The sequence below is a fragment of the Vulpes vulpes genome, chromosome 3 (assembly GCF_048418805.1).
Source record: "Vulpes vulpes isolate BD-2025 chromosome 3, VulVul3, whole genome shotgun sequence".
Classification (NCBI taxonomy): domain Eukaryota; kingdom Metazoa; phylum Chordata; class Mammalia; order Carnivora; family Canidae; genus Vulpes; species Vulpes vulpes.
Window position 1 is genome coordinate 111,227,428 of NC_132782.1, and position 19,936 is coordinate 111,247,363.

Genomic DNA, 19,936 nt, shown 5'->3' on the forward strand with positions numbered 1-19,936 from the left:
GGGTCCCAGAGCCTGGAAGACAGAATTATTAAGAGGGAGAAGTCTGTGCCTGTGGCATCCTCTGCTTCTTTCAATCCCTCCTCCAAATCCCCCAGTGGCTTTGGGCACCCCAGCTTCCCCAGATACTGAAGTACTCCAGGTTTTGATGGCTACCTGCTCTCCCTTTGGTCACTCAGAGGAGCTGCTATCAACCCAGATTTTGGAGTAATGGGCAGTCTGCTAGAACTAATCCACATCCATATGTGAATGGCTAATAGCCCCTGAACCAGTGGTCTGACATGTCAGTGGGCACTAGAACCACCTGGAGAGTTTGTCAAAATGCAAGTTCCCAGACCCCACCCAAGAGGTGTGAATTCAGCAAGGCCTAGAAGGATCAGGGAATTTGTGATTTTTAACAAGTAGTTCAATTGATTCTAATGTTGGCAGTATAAAATACCATGGATAAATACTAGACTAGGTGAAATGACAGATGTTTGTCACTTTAGAGTGATTTGCTCTTTACTGGGCAGGAAGAGTCACCTAGAACAGAATCCAGGATTTACAAGTTAAAAAAAAAAAAAAAAGGCAAAAGCAAGCTATTCCCTGGATGATTTGACCCTGTGCTTCCGTTTCATCTGCTGTGATATGGCACAGCTCAGCCATGAGAAAGCTTGGACACTATAACAAGGAGACAATTTATTGTAGATTTCAAAAGGCTTCCATTACTCATTCCCGAGGCTCTAAAAGTTCTTGCCTACTTGGGCCCCACCTACCCATAACAAAGTACTCTCACTTGTGGTGTTTCACCCCACTCCTGACATACGGTATAGCAGAGGGATTAAGAGCCCAGACTGCAATGCTCAACACCACCAGTCATTCTGGAAATGCACATCAAACCCAACGAGATACCATTGCACATCCACTAGGTTGGCCATAACCAAAAACAGGAAGATAACAAGTGTTGATGAGGACGTAGAGAAACTGGAACTGCTATACACTGTTGGTGGGAATGTAAAATGGCACAACCACTATGGAAAATAGTCTGGTAGCTCTTCAAAACATAGAGTCACCATGTAACCCCAGCAATTCTATTCTGAGATATATACCCAAAAGAATTGAAACCAGGTACTTATATATGAATGCTCATAACAGCATTAGTCACAATAGCTAAACAACCCAGAAACAACCTAAATGTGCATCAATGACGGATACATAAACAAATTCTGGTCTATTCATACAATGGAATATTACTCAGCCATAAGAAGGAATGCAGTACAGGGCAGCCTGGATGGCTCAGCGGTTTAGCACCGCCTTCAGCCCAGGGCATGATCCTGGAGACCAGGGATTGAGTCCCACGTCAGGCTCCCTGCATGGAGCCTGCTTCTCCCTCTGCCTGTGTCTCTGTCTCTGTCTCTCTCTCTGTCTCTCATGAATAAATAAATAAAATCTTTAAAAAAAAAAAAGGAATGAAGGACAGATATACGCTACAACATAGATGAACCTAGAAAATATGAAGCTAAGTAAAAGAAACTAGACATAAAAGGTCATATATCGTGAGCTTTCATGTCTATGAAATGTCCAGAGCAGGTAAATCTATAGAGACAGAAGCAGATTAGTGGTCAATAGGGGTTGGGGGAATGGAGGACTGGAGAGTGACTGCTAATGCGTAGTTTCTGTGTAGGGTGATGAACATGCCTTGGAACTAGAAAGAGATGATTAGGGATGCCTGGGTGGCTCAGAGGTTAAGCATCTGCCTTTGGCTCAGGGCATTATCCTGGAGTCCTGGGATTGAGTCCCACATCCCGCTTCTCCCCCTGCCTATGTCTCTGCCTCTCTGTGTGTGTGTCTCTCATGAATAAATAAGTAAAATCTTAAAAAAAAAAAAAAAAAAGAATGAGATTATTATTGCACAACATTGTGACTATACTAAATGATACTGAATTGTGCACTTAAAATGTTAATAGCTGGAAGCCTGGGTGGCTCAGTTAGTTAAATGTCTGCCTTCAGCTCAGGTCATGATCCCAGGGTCCTAATATAGAGCCCTGCATTGGTCTCCCTGCTCAGTGGGGAGCCTGCTTTTCTCTCTCTCCCTCTGCTGCTCCCCCTGCTTGTGCTCTCTCTCTTTTTCTTTCTGTCAAATAAATAAATAAATTCTTTAAAAAATAAAATGTTAATGGTTAATTTTACCTTATGTGAATTTTACCTATTAAAAAAAAAAAGTATGGGCTGTAGCCAAGCCTCCTGGATTCAAAGCCCAGTTCTGCTACATGATTTTGAGCAAACTCTGTGCCTGTTTCCTTAAAGGGAGAACTCTCTAAAGGAGGGGCTATGATAGTAGCCACCTTGCAGGGTTGTTGGGAGCATTAGATGAGTTAATGTCCCTACATCTTAGCTTAATGGTGGTAAATATGTGCCATGATTTCATCACACAAACCCTATATGCTAGTATTCAGGCAACCGAGGCCAGGCAGGTTAGGGGCTTAAGTTCACACGGCAAGTTCAAAAGCCAAGTCAGGGTTGGCATCCAGCTCTCTTGGACTCTAAGTCCATGCTTTTCCACTGTTGACCATCCAATTTTATTCCTGATCAGGGATCTTGACCCCAAAGCCCTAATCCCTGACAGAAGCACAACTTCTTTCAGTGCCCCTAAGTGTGGTCTACCTACAAGGCAGAAACAATAAAGCAACAATGGTTTTTGCTTCTTCCCAGCTGAGAGCTTTGGCCATCCTAAGGGGACTTTACCCACCAGCAGCCTGGCAATGGCTGAGCCAGTGAAGAGCTTTCCCTTCTCAGTTTCCATGACTATCAAGTTCTAGTCACAAAATGTCCTGCCTTGATTTAACTGGGAAATAGGAGAAATCATCACTATGTTATTACAATCACTAGGGTCACTCAGAGGATTCTGTCCCAGCAGGTAAGGAAGTGGACTCTGCTATCCCCATGGATCTTTTTGTTCACTCTTTAGACTGACCCCCAACATGTACTCCCCTTTTCCTTGGTACAATAAGGTTACAGGTTTTTTCTATATCTGGTTCATTCTTATGTTTTCAAGAATAATCTAGCTTAATCACATTCCTCAATATCTGCCTTTCCTCTCTAAGGAGAGAGAAAAAGGTCTATACCTAACTATGTCAGAAATCCTTCCTAATTCCATTGTTTTCCTCAAACAGCATGGGAATCCTAGGAAAATCCCTGTGATGTTTCCCAAGAATTGGGCCCACTGGATATTCAATATTGAATCAGATCATTGCCAGCAGAAGACAAGGAAAATCATTCCATAGGAAATATCCAAATTCCAGGCTCTTACCTTCTGGACACAGAATAACCCAAGTAACCTGGCCTCCCCATGCCCTGCCTTCCCTCCCACATCAGGCTCCACAGTCAATACCAGCTTCCTCCAGGACTGTGAGGTCTGTTCCAGGGAGTAGATCCAATCTGGCAGTTGTGAGATGCAATTAGCCCTTCCTTTATGGCTACCAACATTTGCACCTCCAGAAAACCAAGTCTGAAGCTCCAGGGCAGCCACCCAGAGCAGCAATCCCCCAGAAGAAGTAGGCCAACCAGAAGGATGTTGGGAGAGATCTTAAGATCAATTTGATACCCCTGGCAGTATCCATTCATAGAACTTACCAGCACCTTCCCTCTTTCATTCCCAAGGTCGCTGGATTGAAGATCACGGTGTGATTCACAACATGATGTTTAACACAGAGACACGCTGGAAGTACTCCTTCAAGACTACACAAAAGAAGACTGAGTGGTGGGACAATGGTGTTCTCCCCCTCTGGATCACAGCCCAGAGACAGGTACTATCAGAAACCCTGGTTTGACTTCCAGGGACACTGCTTCTCATTCCTATGCATGTGGGACGGGGGTTAGAAGCTGTGATCTTGAGAAAGTGACTTAACTTCTCTAAACATGTTACCCTAAATGTTTAATGGGAATAACGATGATGTACTTATTTAATAGATTTGATGTAAGTATTAAATGAAATATGCATTTAGCCATTATCGACGGGTGAGTCTCTTTGAGGGCAGAGTCTAGCTTAACCATGATTGTATCTCCAGGGCTCACCCTAGGGTCTGAATTCAGCAGCTCTTTCAGAAATAACTGTTTATACACTGGCCTCAGACTTAAGCATAAAAGCCCTTAATAATGAAGTTGACCATTTAATGAATCTTCAGACCATGAAAAACTCTGAGAACATTCACTTGAAAGGATTCCAGTGGCCATTTATTATTGCTTCAAAAACGCAGACATCAGAGCTGCATGTTTAAGTCCCAGTCCCAAATCTTCTGTCAGCTTCATGTTTTCTTAATCAGCTTCCACAATCATCACTTCAGAGTAGAACCTCCTCGTCTTCCCCAAGATACTAACCTTTGCTCCAAAGGTCCCATTTTCACTGGCACTTCATCTCCGTGCTCCAACATACACGGGCGTGTCATGCAACAAGGTAGTGCTGTTGCAGCTCAGAATGCAGGTTGTAGACTTAGACTCCCGGAGCAGAATCTGGCTCCACCCTTGTCCACCTGTGTGACCTTGGGCAAAACCTCTTCTGTGCTTGATTTGCCCCACCCATAAAATAAAGATTATCAGAGTCCCTGCTTCTTAAGCCCATTGGGAAGGTTAACTGAGATAATGTATATAACATGCTGAAAACAAAATGTTCAAAAATTCTTAGTCATTAAAGAAGGCTGAATCATTATAGCGCTTCAGCTGGTCACTACAGCTCTAAGCTAGAACCATCTGATAGAACTTTCCTTGATGATGGACATGTTCTACTGCACACTGTCCAACATGGAAGCCACCAGCCACATAGGATTATTGAGCCCTTGAAATGTGACTAATGAGACTGAAGAACCAAAATTTTAATTGCATTTAATTTTTATTAATTTCAATTTAAATCTAAATACCACGTGTGGTTAAAGGCTACAATATTGGGCAAATTAGCTCTCAGGGAATCATAGGGGATTGTCAATGAGTCTACCTCAGCTCCAACTTTCCCCTGTCAGGCTCTAGACTCTTTCCTCTTCTGTCACTTTTTTTTAAAAGATTTTATTTATTTATTCATGAGAGACACAGAAAGAGAGGCAGAGACACAGGCAGAGGGAGAAGCAGGCTCCAAGCAGGGAGTCCAAAGCGGGACTCAATCTCAGGACCCCAGAATCACGACCTGAGCCGAAGGCGTAGGTCAACTACTGAGCCATGCAGGTGCCCCTCTGTCACATTTTTTTAACTTTGAGGCAGAGATCATGCAAATTAATCCTGTCCCCCCCAAAAAAAAATAGCATTCATAACATTACTATATGTGCCTAGTACTGACTTAAGTGCTTTACATTTATTAATTTATAACAGTTCTTAGGTAGGTGCTTTGACTATGCCTATTTAACAGGGAAGTAAACTGAAGCCGAGAGCACTGCCATAACTTCTCAAAGTCACAAAGCTATCAAAAGGCAAAGCTGAGATTTGAATTCATTCTGGGTTCAGCAACTCTTAACTCTTAACTATAACATAATATTACTTCTTTGGCTAATACATTTAGCCGTGGATTTCATAGTGAATCACGTATTTGTCTTGCTGCTAGGGAGGTGTGGGCAGTCTTCATTAATTCACTGTCCAAAACCCAGGACCTCCCTAGTCTCTTGGTATGGTATTTATTCATTGATATGAGGCTTCTGGTAGCATTCTTTCCTGTAGTTTTTCTTATTCAAGGTTCTTGTCTCATTGCCACTTGTTTTTAGGACTTTGTTTCCTTCTGTTCAATTCATACTCAGAGTGTTATTCCTCTTTGCTGAATTCATAAGTGGTTGTGCAAAAACAGGATCTGGTGCAGGGCCAGGTGACTGACAACATGCCATGTGTTTGGCAAGTGAAAGTCAAGCTGGTGTATCTCATTCTACCATTGACATCCTGCCATGGGACAGGACCATTGGCCAGCTCCTTGAGGAGTTGCCAGGAAAGCTGCCTCAATCAGAGCAAACCTATGGCCCCAGGTCAGCCTCCCAGTAACAGCATACCAACTGCCTTAAAGGTTATTCAGGAGCCCATCTATTAGGGGAGTGGCCTGACTTGTATGCATCACTGGGAAAATCCATCCTTCTCCTGAGTCTCTTCCAGGCAGGCTTGGTGGAGATTGAGGCATTCACCTTTAATAGGACTAAAATGTTTTCCTTCCATGACACTAATGCTTCCAGAGTCCATCAAGATACATAAGAATTGACATGCCTTGTGGATGATGCCTAAAAAATAGGATTCCTGGCCACATTTGTTTCCATAATTCACAGCCCAGGAACATATCCAGACTCCAGAAAGACTTCACTAATGGTCAGGGTATGAAAAAAGATGCTCCATTTAGAGCAAGCTTGGATTTTAAATGAGCATGCCTGGTAACTGAACATGACTAATGACTGAAGTGGTTCACCAAGTTCAGAAGTCCTAATCCCCAGAGAAAGGCAGGCACCCATGACTTAAAGACCCAGGAAAACCAGGGCAGCCCCAGTGGCTCAGCGGTTTAGCGCCACCTTCAGCCCAGGGTGTGATCCTGGAGACCCAGGATCGAGTCTCACGTCAAGCTCCCTGCATGGAGCCTGCTTCTCCCTCTGCCTGTGTCTCTGCCTCTCTCTCTCTCTCTGTATCTGTCATGAATAAATAAATAAAATCTTAAAAAAAAAAAAGGCCCAGGAAAACCATAAAAACCTAGGAGCATGTTTTACCTCTCTATGGAGGACCTATAGAGCATAGTAAGGAGTGAAATGGAAGGGAATGTTCTGAGTGACATCCCCATGGCTGCCAAGAGTCTCTATCAGGACCATTGTAGGCTACAACCAAAAGGGGATTTGGAGAGAGGGTGGGGAGGGCAGCTACAGCTATCACTGTAAGCCAGGTCTCCTAGACTTGGAAGAGCTGTGAGCAAGATGATGCCAGCTGCTTTTGCCTAGAGCATTAATAACAAGATAATTCATCCCAATATTGACCCAAAGCATGTCTTTATTATGCATCAAAAGGCTCTAAGAATAATAATCTGACCTCCAAAAGGGTGTGGAAGGGGAGAGAAATAGAATCTTGGCCACCTGTCTCCTTCTGTTCAGTGACTCCTCTGGAGCACAGAAAAGCAATGAAAACACTCAGAATCAACCTTGACTTCTGAATTTCACATACATGGAGTCCATCTCTTTCCACTCAATCACTTCCTAAAAGGAGAAACTAACTCCTTTCCCTTCCCACCAAAGCACAACCATGATGAAATATGTTCAAGGAAAAAAAAAAAAAAAAGAAAGAAAGAAATATGTTCAAGGGCCTTCCTAAAACAAGTTCACCTTGTGACTTTCACTCTATCCTAAAGGAAGACAAGACAAAATGCAAAATCAAACTGAAACTTCTGTTCTAATGATTAGTTCTGAGAAGTTTGGTGGACTCTGTTCAAAACCCAAGGACTTTGCCCATAGGAAGTACCAACTCTCATTTTTTAAAAGCAACTTAAGAGTAATAGCCACACTGATGCAACACTACACTAAGGAAGAATAATGAACCTAATAAAACCAGCGATTTTCCAATTGCTATTGCTACTGGAAACACTGATTATGCTAATTAAAGGGTAGAATAGTAAATACCCACTCTTTTGCATCCTATTAAGTGCTCAGATTATTTCTCAGAAGTATTTGTTGAAAATATCACTTTTGATTATCACGGGTCCCAAATAAGCAGAGTTGTGTGAGTGTGTGTGTGTACACACACTCAAACATGCATTTCTCTCTGTAGCTTCTTCCATGGAGCAGTATAACTCTTAAAATCCCTATAGGACAAAATGAAAAACAAAATCATAGTTTCCTAAGGCTACAGCTTGAGTTATCTTTAAACAAGGTGTGCATTGTGTGTGTGGCTCAGCGGTTGAGCATCTGCCTTCAGCTCAGGGCGTGATCCCATGGTCCTGGGATCGAGTCTCACATCAGGCTCCCTGCATGGAGCCTGCTTCTACCTGTCTCTGCCTGTCTCATGAATAAATAAATAAAATATTTTTAAAAAAGAAGGTGTGCATTGAGAATACAGCACAAGAAAACAATTTCAAGTTGGGAACACCTGAGATTTAACATGGAAACATCAAGAACTCAACCAGATATGTAGAGCTGCCTAAGTCCCTCATAATGTTAATGTCAGTTTATTCTAGATAATAAAATAGCCAGTCAAACTATGTTCTACAAAATGTTGAAAGTTTTATCCTTCCAGCCAATTCCATACTTCAGAGCAAAGTCAATTTATATGTAAGTTAAACAAAGTACCATCGCTAAAAACTGAGAATTATGAGTAATGCCAATCAGAAATGCAATAAATAAATATTAGAGGAATTTGCAAGTTAAAGCAACCATAGAAATTCTATTATCAGAAATGAAAATGTGTTGCCTGAAGAGATTACAAATAAGATGCTAGAACCCAAAAAAGAAAGAGCTTCTGTAACTATTTCCATAAGTTAATCAGGAGAATAGGATGGGTTTTGCACCCATAAAAGCAGATGCAATTCATGCATTCATTCAACATGTATTTTTTTTAATAGATTGTTATTTATTTACGATAGTCACAGAGAGAGAGAGAGAGAGAGAGAGAGAGGCAGAGACACAGGAGGAGGGAGAAGCAGGCTCCATGCACCGGGAGCCCGACATGAGATTCGATCCCGGGTCTCCAGGATTGCGCCCTGGGCCAAAGGCAGGCGCCAAACCGCTGCGCCACCCAGGGATCCCTCAACATGTATTTAACCAACAATTACCACCTACTGTAAGCCAGGCCTCTTCTGGGTCCCAGGAAAAGAGCAGTCAATAAAATCAACATGGTCCCTGATCTCATGGAACTCACATTCTGAGAGAGGGAAATAGACAGTAAACAAGAAACATATTGAGATAATTTCAGATTGGGTAAAGTGCTTTAGAGAAAATAAAACTAAATCACATGATCGAAAATGAATGCTGGGGGGCAGAGGATACAATATTTCACCTATAGCTATAAATAGCAGAGCTTCTGGGCCTTGCACAGTATTTAGTATTAAGACTTCTGTCTTGGGATGCCTGGGTGGCTCGGTGGTTGAGCATTTACTTTTGGCTCAGGTCATGATCCCAAGGTCCTGGGATGGAGTCCCGCCTCAGGCTCCCTGCAGATAACCTGCTTCTCCCCCTGCCTATGCCTCTGCCTCTCTCTGTGCGTCTCATCAATTAATAAATAAAATCTTTTTAAATAAAAGACTTCTGTCTTATTTCAAGTTTCCTAAAAGTAGAGCCCAAGGCAGGGATTTGGTACATGTAAGGCATTGAGGGAGAGTTCTCAGGAGATAGGAGTGAGGGAAACTGAAAGGGCAGAAGGTAAGTGAGACGTGATCACATTTAGAGACCAGCTTCAGCCTAATCCCACAAAGACCTTGGAGCATGAATTGCACCTCCATGGTATCCCAACCTGAGGCAAGGAAGCTGGTCTTTTGTCCTCCCAACAGTCAATCACTGGCCATGGGCAGCTAGGAGTGAAGGAGCATTATAGAACACCTTCCCAGGTGAGGCAAGATTTGGTCACTTGGCTGAAAGTCTGAAGGTAATTTTCTGGAATGTGGAGCAGCTGAAGTGAATGCGAGCACAATGGTCCTGTAAGAGGATCTGGGTAGAAAGCCAACAGTATCCCCTACAACTTCCAAATTGCTTTCCTGCTTCTCTCTCTCTCTCTCTCTCTCTCTCTCTCTCTCTCTCAGTACATTGGAAGTTCTGTCCATTACTCTTGGTCATACTTTTCTGCTTGTTTGTTGACCAATTAGCCACAACCCAGGTGCCATTATCCCAAAATTATTCCTGGTCATTTATTCTCCATTCCAAATCAACACACTGATGCCACCATCATCCTTGGTTCTCCTAAAACCAATGAACTTTTGAGTTTTTCAGAACAGCAAAATCTTGGCTCATACATGAAGTGTCACAGTACATTCTTCAAGTTAATAGCTTTGCTAAGACAAAACAAAGTACTTGCTCCCCAAATGAGGTCATTCATTCACTAAACCAAAAATCCATTGAGCCCCCACTATGTGCATGTCCTGGTGGAGGAGCTCCTTTACAACAGGACTTATTTAGTGAGATGTGTCCATCTCATTGTTAACTCATTGGTGAGCATATATAATTCTTTTTCCTAACAATTTTAGGAAACAGCCACCTTTCTGCTGAAGTGGATCACTGAAGAATATTTTCATGACTTTGCAATCATGTATGTTGTTAAAAACAACCCCACTTTTGGTCCAAAGCCTTCCTCTGGCCCTTTCTCCTCCTACTCAGAAGTCCCAAGATCAAATTTCATTGGCTCTGACTGAGACATGGGCCCAAGACTAAACCAATTGCTGTGGCCAGTGGATGCAATATCCTCTGCCAAAATCACATCCCACCTCTGGAGCCTGATGTGAAATCCACACATCCCAAACCAGCCAGAAGCACGGGCAGAGTCTCTAAGGGAAGTGAGGGTTCTCTAAACCAGCAGAGGTGGAATGGGTGCTGAGCAGGCAAACATATTAACTATACTCTACACAATTTGGGGAAGGCTTTGTGGTGGTTTGTTAGACCTGGAGGCAAAGAAAAGAGTGCCTACCACATGCCAAAACACAATCCCAATACTTCATCTTGAAGTTATCTGGCTTAATCCTCACAAAAATACAATCAACTTTTTGGCATTTTATATGTACAAACACTGAACCATAAGATATTAAAGAACTCACTCACCAACATAGAAAGTATCATTTTTCCTCCATTCCAAGGCACTTTTTTTTCATTTTACCATCTCTAAAGTTGGAGTGCATCTTATAATCAGTGGAGTGTTGTGGATTAACAGGCAGCATTTTGGGGATCCCTGGGGGGCCCAGCGGTTTAGCGCCTGTCTTTGGCCCAGGGCAGGATCCTCGAGCCCCGGGATCAAGTCCCACGTCGGGCTCCTGGCATGGAGCCTGTCTCTCCCTCTGCCTGTGTCTCTGCCTCTCTCTCTCTCTGTCTATCATAAATAAATAAAATATTTTTTAAAAAAACAGGCAGCATTTTTCTTCTAGGAGCACGTAAAATAATAGCATGTCTTACAACAAACAGTGTTATAGATTTGATGAGATCCTGGTGAAGCCAGGAATGAAGTCCAACCCCATCTGACTCCAAAGCTCACGTGTTCTCTATGCCTTTGGACTAGGGCAGGGACATCAACAACTTAAGCTTTGCCTATTATGACAAAGATATAAGAAACAGCCCTGATAGAATTTTCTTCCTGTGCTTACAGGGGAGGAAGACAGCATCATTCCACTATCCTGGGGGAGGTGCAAAGTACAAAGGGGAGGCTGTTCAGCGGTCCCTGGTGGAGTCTTATACTCACCCAGATAGCAACGAGACAGAGTGGAGGGAGAACATTGATATTGTCATGAACTGGTTCACCAAGGAAGACTTTGACTTTGTTACTCTGTACTATGGAGAGCCAGATAACGTGGGACACAAATTTGGACCTGAGACAGAGAACAGACGGGTGATTATTCAGCAAATCGACAGAACTATTGGGTACCTGGTGGAAGCCATTGAGAGGCACAGCTTGACCAACCACCTCAATGTCATCATCACATCAGACCATGGCATGACTACTGTAAAAAAGAAACCCAATGTCACTGAGATCCTCTTGACTAACTACATCAAGTTCAACGACTCGGTCAAGTTTGATATCGTGGACTATGGTGGCTTTGGGATGCTCCTGCCCAAACCAGGGCAAGAGGAAGCTCTTTACCAAGCACTGAAGAATGCACACCCTCACCTCAATGTATACAAGAAGGAGGAATTCCCAGAACGCTTCCATTTTGCCAAACACAAGCGGGTCTTGCCAATCTTGATGTATGCCGACTCTGGTTATAACATCAATGGGGTGAGTTGATTCTAAAATGAATAAAGTCATCTTGGGTCTGAGAGACAGCCTCTAGAGAGAAAGAGTTCTGAAAAAAAACTAAAATATAAGCGGTAACCCACTGTTTCCTAAGTGTTTCCCACCCCCAACCCCATATCCCACCCAACCAACCCTTCCCATGTTACCACTACGTAATAATAATGACAAACATCCCTCCCTGACCAAGGCTCTGTCCAGCCCTGTACTAAAATTTTAACATGAGTTATTTCATTTTTGTTTTCCCAACAACCCTAAAGATAGATACTCTTATCTCCCCCATTTTAATGAGGAATAAAACAAAGCTAGAGAGAAGTGACTTGGGATTAGAAGTATAAGCCTGAGGTTTGAACCCAAGCCTGTGTGCTTGATCATTATGCACAGATCACCAGTATATTCACACACACACACACACACATACACACACACAAAACAACCCAAAAAAAAAAAACACACACATACAAAAAACACCTGCTGGTTGCCCTTTGCACATATCAAAAATAATAATGATAATAATAATACTAAGCAAACCTGTTCACAAACAAAATTATACACAAATGCTCACAGAAGCATTATTCATAATAACCAAAAAATTAAAAAAATCCAGGGATCCCTGGGTGGCGCAGCGGTTTGGCGCCTGCCTTTGGCCCAGGGCGCGATCCTGGAGACCCGGGATCGAATCCCACATCGGGCTCCCGGTGCATGGAGCCTGCTTCTCCCTCTGCCTGTGTCTCTGCCTGTGTCTCTGCCTCTCTCTCTCTCTCTCTGTGACTATCATAAATAAATTAAAAAAAAAAAAAAAGAATTAAAAAAAAAAAAATCCAACTGCCCATCAATTGATAAATGGATAAGCGCAATATAGTATATCCATATGATGGAATATTATGTTGCCATTAAAAGGAACAAAGTACTGATACATGCTACAACTTGAATGAACCTTGAGAACACTATGATCACTGAAAGAAATTAGATACAAAGAACTACATATTGTATGATTCTATTTAAATGAAATGTTTAGAATAGGCAAATCTATAGAGACAGAACACAGATTGGTGGTTGTCTAGAGCAGGTGAGAGATGTCAGGGGAAAATGGGGAGTGACTGCTGAAGGGTACAGAGTTTCTTTGGGGGGTGATGAAATGTTCTAAAATTGATTGTAAAAAAATAAAATAAAATTGATTGTAATGATAGCTGCACAGCTCTCAAAATTTTAAAAATCAGAGTAGTACATTTTAAATGAGTATATTGTATGGTATACATATTATATCTCAACAAAGCTGTTATGAAAAAATAAGCAAATCTAAAAAAATAATAATAATAAGCAAATCTAAAGAAGAAAATACCAAAATCAAAGCTAATTGTGAGACATAAATGAGGTGGTCTGTTTTTTGTAAACTACCAACCAATAATTCATGGCAGAACAAAGTTTAGGTGGTATCTAAACATCACCTGACAGAAGACCATCCCAGGTATAGCTTGAAGAACGCTCATCCTAGACTATGGACAGGAGCTGAACATTATAATGATGTTTGCAATCTGCATACTCTTGTATTGCTACAAGTTCAGAGTATAATAGGTATGGGAAAACTCATAAGGTTACTGTTTAACATTGATGGAAATAGTCACAGCAAAATGCAACAATTTATTGATAGTTTGCAATCCCTCACACGGCCCAGGATACTGAGGATGTATGCCCAAAGCTAAGGTCTTGCCAAGGAGAGATCCCACAGTCACTGGCCTCTTTGTAAACCTTCATGATATAACAAGTTGAGAGTGATGTGAAGGAATTTAATGAATAGTCACATTCCCAACATAACCAACCAGGTTTGAGGGAGTAGGGAACCTTCTGAACTGATCATTAGGCAGAAAATCCTTCGAGTCTTAATTCCTCTCACTGAGTCTACTTCTCGGATCTCTATCCACCTGCTTGCTTTGGTGGGCACAGTGAAGTAGGGGTTACAGGTGTTACTTTTCTCTCTTCATGATTGAGGATCTTGCAAAGCACATGAGGCCATCACCAGAGGCACTATGTTTGAGCTTATTATTATTGTCAGTATTCTTGCTGTGTATGCTTAGAATGGGTATGCTTTCTTTATTCTCTTTCTTAAAGATCTTTCATTCCTGTTCTTCTCTTTGGCACTACAGAGCAGAGTCCTTCCTTCCTTATTTAGATTTTCAAAGATTTCATGGATCTGACAAGCATGACAATAACTAAGGGACAGTTTTCTTTCAGGGGATTGGAATCTAAAATGGCTTTTTTGTTATTTTTCAGCAACTTATAATATATTTCAACAAAGGAGATCATGGTTTTGATAATGTCCTCATGGACATGAAGACCATATTCAGAGCTTTTGGGCCAGATTTCAAGAAGAATCACCTAGCTGAGCCTTTTGACAGCATCCACATCTACCCACTCATGTGTAAGCTCCTGGGGGTTACCCCAGAGCCCCACAATGGCTCCCTGGCAGTCACTCAGGAAATGCTTGTGGACTCTTATGACCAGCAGCCAGGTGAGATACAAAAACAACCACCGGAAAATTGATAGTGTGGTCTGTTCTGTCCTGAGAAAAGAATCAAAAATAGGTTGGAGGGGAGGAGGGGGAGGTTGGTGACAGAATCAAGCAGAAAAATCCTGTTTCCCTGGCAGCTTTGGCACCCCCAGTGCAAGACAGCAGCAGCTCTAAACAGATAGCAGAGGAAGTAGGGAATCCCTCCACATGTTGGTGGCATTTCATATAATGCCTCTGGGGCAAAAGGAAGGCTCTCCATAGAAAAAGTCAAGCAATAATCCTTCTGAGCCTCAGAAATCACAATCACCTGATGCCCCTTCTAAATACAGAAATGCAGACTTCCTTCAGCAGCTCAGTCCTTGCTGGTGCCTGGAAGAAAGCTGCTCACAGGGGAGGGAGGAATGAAGCTTTACCATTCCACTCACTGCTGAAAAAAGGGAGAAGGAGGTGGTTCCTGTAAATAAGGTTGCTAATTCTTAAGAATTCAAAATCTTAAACCTGGGTGATATAAAGGAAGAATGGAATCATCTCTGAGAATTCCGTTGTTTGCAAACACTGGCCAGCTTTTTTTCTGCAGTGAGAGACTTAGAAAGTGCCTGGTGATTTATTATACTTAAAACAACTATGCTCAATTAAAACAGAGTACAAAGGACAACCTTTTCCCTTCTTCTAAGCCTTGCCCACAGTCCTCCTTTTTTTTTTTTTTTTTTTTTTTTTTTTTTTTTTTTACAGATTTTATTCTTATTTGGGCAGCCTGGGTGGCTCAGCGGTTTAGCGCCACCTTCAGCCCAGGGTGTGATCCTGGAGACCCAGGATCAAGTCCCAGTTAGGCTCCCTGCATGGAGCCTGCTTCTCCCTCTGCCTGTCTCTGCCTCTCTCTCTCTCTCTCTCTCTCTCTCTCTCTCTCTGGTGAATGAATAAATAAATAAATAAATAATATTTTTTTTAAGATTTTATTCTTATTTACTTGACAGAGAGAGAGCACAAGCAGGGGGAAGAGCAGAGGGAGAGGGAAAAGCAGGTGCTGAGCAGGGAGCCTAACATGGGGCTCAATCCCAGGATCCTGGGATCATGACCTAAGAAGAGGGCAGATGTTTAACTCATTGAGCCACCCAGGTGCCCTTGCCCACGATATTCTTGTGAACTTACAGGAAGCAGGCCATTTTATAGGAAATTAATTAAATGAATGACCAATTCACCAAACTATCTTTTTTAAGTTTTAGAGTTTTGCTACAACTGTTTGGCCCCTGCCCCTGTCCCATAGCCCATTGGAAGCCTGGTGTAAGGTTTTTGACTGTCTCCAGTTACCAATAAGCAGGATGTCCCACCAACTGATTTTCAGCAAATTGGCTTTTAGCAAATTGGTCACTTGGCAAAGTGGTCATTAGGAAAATGGGTCATTTGGCGAATAGGTCGTTTAGTAAATCGGCTTTCAATGACTTGCCCTACAAGGTTTCTCTACAGTGAGCACTTTCTTGGGTTAAATGTACATTTCATTTCCTTAATTAATATTCACCAGAGCCTGGATTGAAAACTTCCCAGGGACCCAGGAGCATCCAGAACAGCCTCTTAATAATCTGACAATTAAAAACCACCTGATAGGGAACCCTGAGTGGCGCAGCAGTTTAGCGCCTGCCTTTGGCCCAGGGCACGATCCTGGAGACCCGGGATCGAATCCCACATCGGGCTCCCGGTGCATGGAGCCTGCTTCTCCCTCTGCCTATGTCTCTGCCTCTCTCTCTCTCTCTCTCTCTGTGTGTGTGTGTGACTATCATAAATAAATAAAAATTTAAAAAAATAAAAACCACCTGATATTTTATCAGGAGCAGAGACACAGAGGATATTGGCTCTCCAAAAGACAGCGTTGGGTCTCGCGAGTGTCACAGGATTTCTTGCAGTTCTGTTTGTTGGTAGCGTGATATACACAGCCATTCATCGGAAAAAGAAGTGAGTATTCTTCGGGCTTCCCATGGTTAATCAGTGCACATTGTAATAATCCACTTCAAGCACTTCCTGCACACCAAAGGGGGTCCTGCACTTTGAGAACCCAGCAACCAGGGGCCAGGTTCATGACTTGTGACCTGAGTAACCACTCAAGGCCCAAGGCTCAGGAGAGTCCCCAACTTGGTTTAATAATCTGCTGTTGCCATTTCAGAATTCTTTATTTTTTTTAACAAGGACCCTGCAGGGACGCCTGGGTGGCCCAGTGGTTGAGTGTCTGCCTTCGGCTCAGGGCATGATCCCGGGGTCCAGGATCAAGTCCCTCGTCCAGCTCCCTGTGGGGAGCCTGCTTTTCCCTCTGCCTATGTCTCTGTCTCTCTCTCTCATGAATAAATAAAACCTAAAAAAAAAAAAAAAAAAAAAAACAAGGACCCTTTATGTTCATCTTGTACTGGGCCCCCCAAATTACATACCACTTGTATTAGTTTTCCACAGCTGCAGTAACAAAGTACCACAAACTAGCTAGCTTAAAACAACAGGTATTTATTGTCTCGCAGACCTGGAGGGTAAATATCCAGAATCAAGGTGTCGGCAGGGCCAGTCCACCTCTGAAACATGTAGGGGAGAATCCTTCCTTGCCTCTTCTAGCTTCTGGTGGTCGCTGGCAATCCTTGGTATTCTTCAGTTTATAGATACATTCATTCCAGTCTCTGCCTCCATCATCACATGGCCATCTTCTTCCTGTGTCTCTATCTTTACCGTGCTCTCTTCTCTTATATGGACACCAGTCATGGTATTTAGGGCCCTCTGTAGCCAGGATGACCTCATCTTAATTATATCTGCAGATTCTATTTCCAAATAAGGTCACTAGTATCATAAGGTCCTAAGTACCAGGGGTTAGGACTTCCAACATTTTTTCTGGGAGAGACACAATCTAATTCATAACACTGGTTCTGCCACAAACCATAGGATTATACAGCCTGGTGCACCTCTTTCTATATCTCTATAATTATATTCCTTATTATACCCAACCCTGGCCATTATTCTGCTTTAACACAGCTCCTATCTCTATAGAACGGAAGCCACCTGAACACCATAAACAGCCTAAGGAAAGTGAGAACTTTACTTAACCTTAACTCCATTACAAAACCCACATTTAATGTAATTTATATTTGAACTATAAAAATTTCCTATAAGTTGAAACATGACCTATAAAGGTCTCTACACCCTGAAGCAACATTTTAAAAAGAAATCAATTGGTCCTTTTCTACAGAAACCATTAGCTATAGGAGAGATAAAGGAAGAAACTTCAAGGTACTGATTAAATTGCCATGCCCACAGCATAACTTCTAAAAGGCAACCATTCCATACAGTTAAAATGTATTCGGTGGTGGTGGTTGTGGTGGTTATTATTATTATTATTATTACTATTACTATTATTATTATTAGAAGCATCAAATCCAGAAACCAAATCTTTAATATAGCATGTGCACATACATATTCCCTCTTGCTGCTGGCAGGACTGTGGGATGTGTCTCTTCATATAGACACCCCCTGGAATTTTTAGTTTTTGTGTTAAACGGCAGTCCTAATCATCTCTTACACCTGAACGTACATCTAGGAGGTCACAGAGACATAAAAAAATCCCTTCAGTGCCTTGATTCTTCCAGATTCAGATCTGAGATATATGACCTTGTGACCTTTGTCTCTCCTAAGAGCTCACACCCCAAAGTAAAGGTTTCTTCCAAGTGCAAGTCGGTGCTATGCCCCACTTGGGGGGGCCTTTCCCAATCTACATTCCTTCTATGGCATCAGGGAAGGCTGAACCAGCCTAGATTTATTAATACCCTAGTATAACATCATAAAGTATTACTTATTATAGCATTGACTGTACATGCCCTTTTGCTCCTTAGAAGAAAGGCAATTAATAGCTATTATGTGAGTTAACAGAATGAGCCTAATATTTATGAGTTTGACCCTTTCCCACTGGTTTTCATTGTCTACTGCAGGCAGAGAGCTGATCAAAACAGCAAAAGTGGACCAATCCGCCTGACCCAGTTCTGAAGCGTCATTCCCTTAGGACCAAGACTCAGCCCTGGCCGAGACTCATCGCCATATCTCAAGTGATTCTACCTCAGGATATTATGACTAAGGGGGTTTCTGCAACGTGCGACCCAGAAACCATTAATTCTGTGTAAAAACACAGCAATAATCACAGTCCACCATCTTTATTTAAATCAACAGGGTCAATGGAATAAAAGAAAAACCATTCTTGTGTTGGATCCTGAGCTCACCTAGTGCTGGTGGGAGAACAACAGATAGGAGAATAAATGCATCCAATTAGAATTCATTCTCCTCTCTCGTTCTCGGAGCTGAGCAGGGCTCGGTATTTCTCATCTGAAAGGGGTAATAAGATTTAATCTGTCCCTTCATCTACCTTCTGCAAGTATATTTAGCAAATTAGCTCTCGAATCTTCCAAATGGAGTTTTATGAGAGATGTGCTAAAAGGAAGCGCCTTAGACTGCGAGCACAGCTCAACTTCCAGGGGCAGCACGGTGGGTGGGTCTCCTGCCTTTCACTCCAGACGTAACAACGCGTAAGGAAAACAATTATTTTTTCCTTTCCTTCCCCAACCCCACCACCCCAGAAGCCCTCTTACTCTTCTTTCACCCTCCTTGCCCGACAAAGTCAGACTTCTCCAGCCAGTCCTCCTAGTTCCGGGAGCTCACCTGCTCCGCAGGTATTGCCGCAGGCACCTCTCCCCACACTTGTCTGGCCCTCAGCTCAGGGCCTACGTAGTCCGCGTGAGCCCCGGAGCCCCCACGGGCAGGGACGGCTCCCGGGTTCCCTCACGGGTTCCCTCACGGTTGCATCCCCTCCCCCCAGCGCCTGACAGCACGGAGCACACAGTAGGCGCTTCATAAGTGTCTGGTGAGGGTAAGACTGACTGGGTTAGGGGCAGGCCCGGAGGCTGGGGGTGGTCCTGCCTGCTGTAGAGGAGGTCGTGGCGAGGATGTGACCTCGACCTGACCCTGCCAAGGTCAGGGGCCCCTCCCCGCGCCCCGACGGGGCACCGCGCTGGGGAGCGCACGCCGACCGCAGAGGGGACTAAACCGCGCCACAGCCTCCAGGGGGAACGCGTCAGGTTCTGGCGGGGCTGGGGGGCCGCTCCTCCTGCGGCGTCCCCTGGGTCCTGCCCGCCCTGAGCGGCGAACCCGCACCTTGAGCTGAAGGCGGGGCGGCGAAGGCCCACCCCGGGTCTGGGGCACAGCCTTGCAACGCGAGGCTCCCTCGCTCCCAGGAGCGCAACGGGGAGGGGCCATGCGTCCGTCCACTCGTCCTTTGGCCTTGCCGCCAAAAGGACCCTCGTAAAGTAGCGGGAACAGCGAGAATGATTACCTTGCCCTTCGCCTGACTGGAAGCTGCCAGAGAGCCGTCGCCTCTCGCCTGCTCGGTTTGGCGCCAAAGCCCTGACCCCGCCCCTCAACCTCCAGGCCCCGCCCCCATCCAACCCTGGCCCCGCCTCCCACGCCGCCCGCGGCACCTGGCCCCGCCCCCTGCCGCCCCGTCTCCCGGGCAACGCCGCGGCCCCGCCCCGC

General features: G+C 43.7%; 1 protein-coding gene across 1 annotated transcript in view; it reads left to right on the forward strand.

Annotated features, from left to right (window-relative positions):
• LOC112923220 (ectonucleotide pyrophosphatase/phosphodiesterase family member 7-like) overlaps positions 1–18,463 on the forward strand; it is a 33,107-nt gene extending 14,644 nt beyond the window's left edge. Inside the window, exons 2-5 of the mRNA XM_026002961.2 lie at positions 3,637–3,782; positions 11,245–11,871; positions 14,158–14,395; positions 18,417–18,463. Coding sequence (XP_025858746.1) covers positions 3,637–3,782; positions 11,245–11,871; positions 14,158–14,395; positions 18,417–18,463 — 1,058 coding nt within the window. The remainder of the gene's footprint in view (positions 1–3,636; positions 3,783–11,244; positions 11,872–14,157; positions 14,396–18,416) is intronic.
• The last annotated feature ends 1,473 nt before the right edge of the window (positions 18,464–19,936 follow it).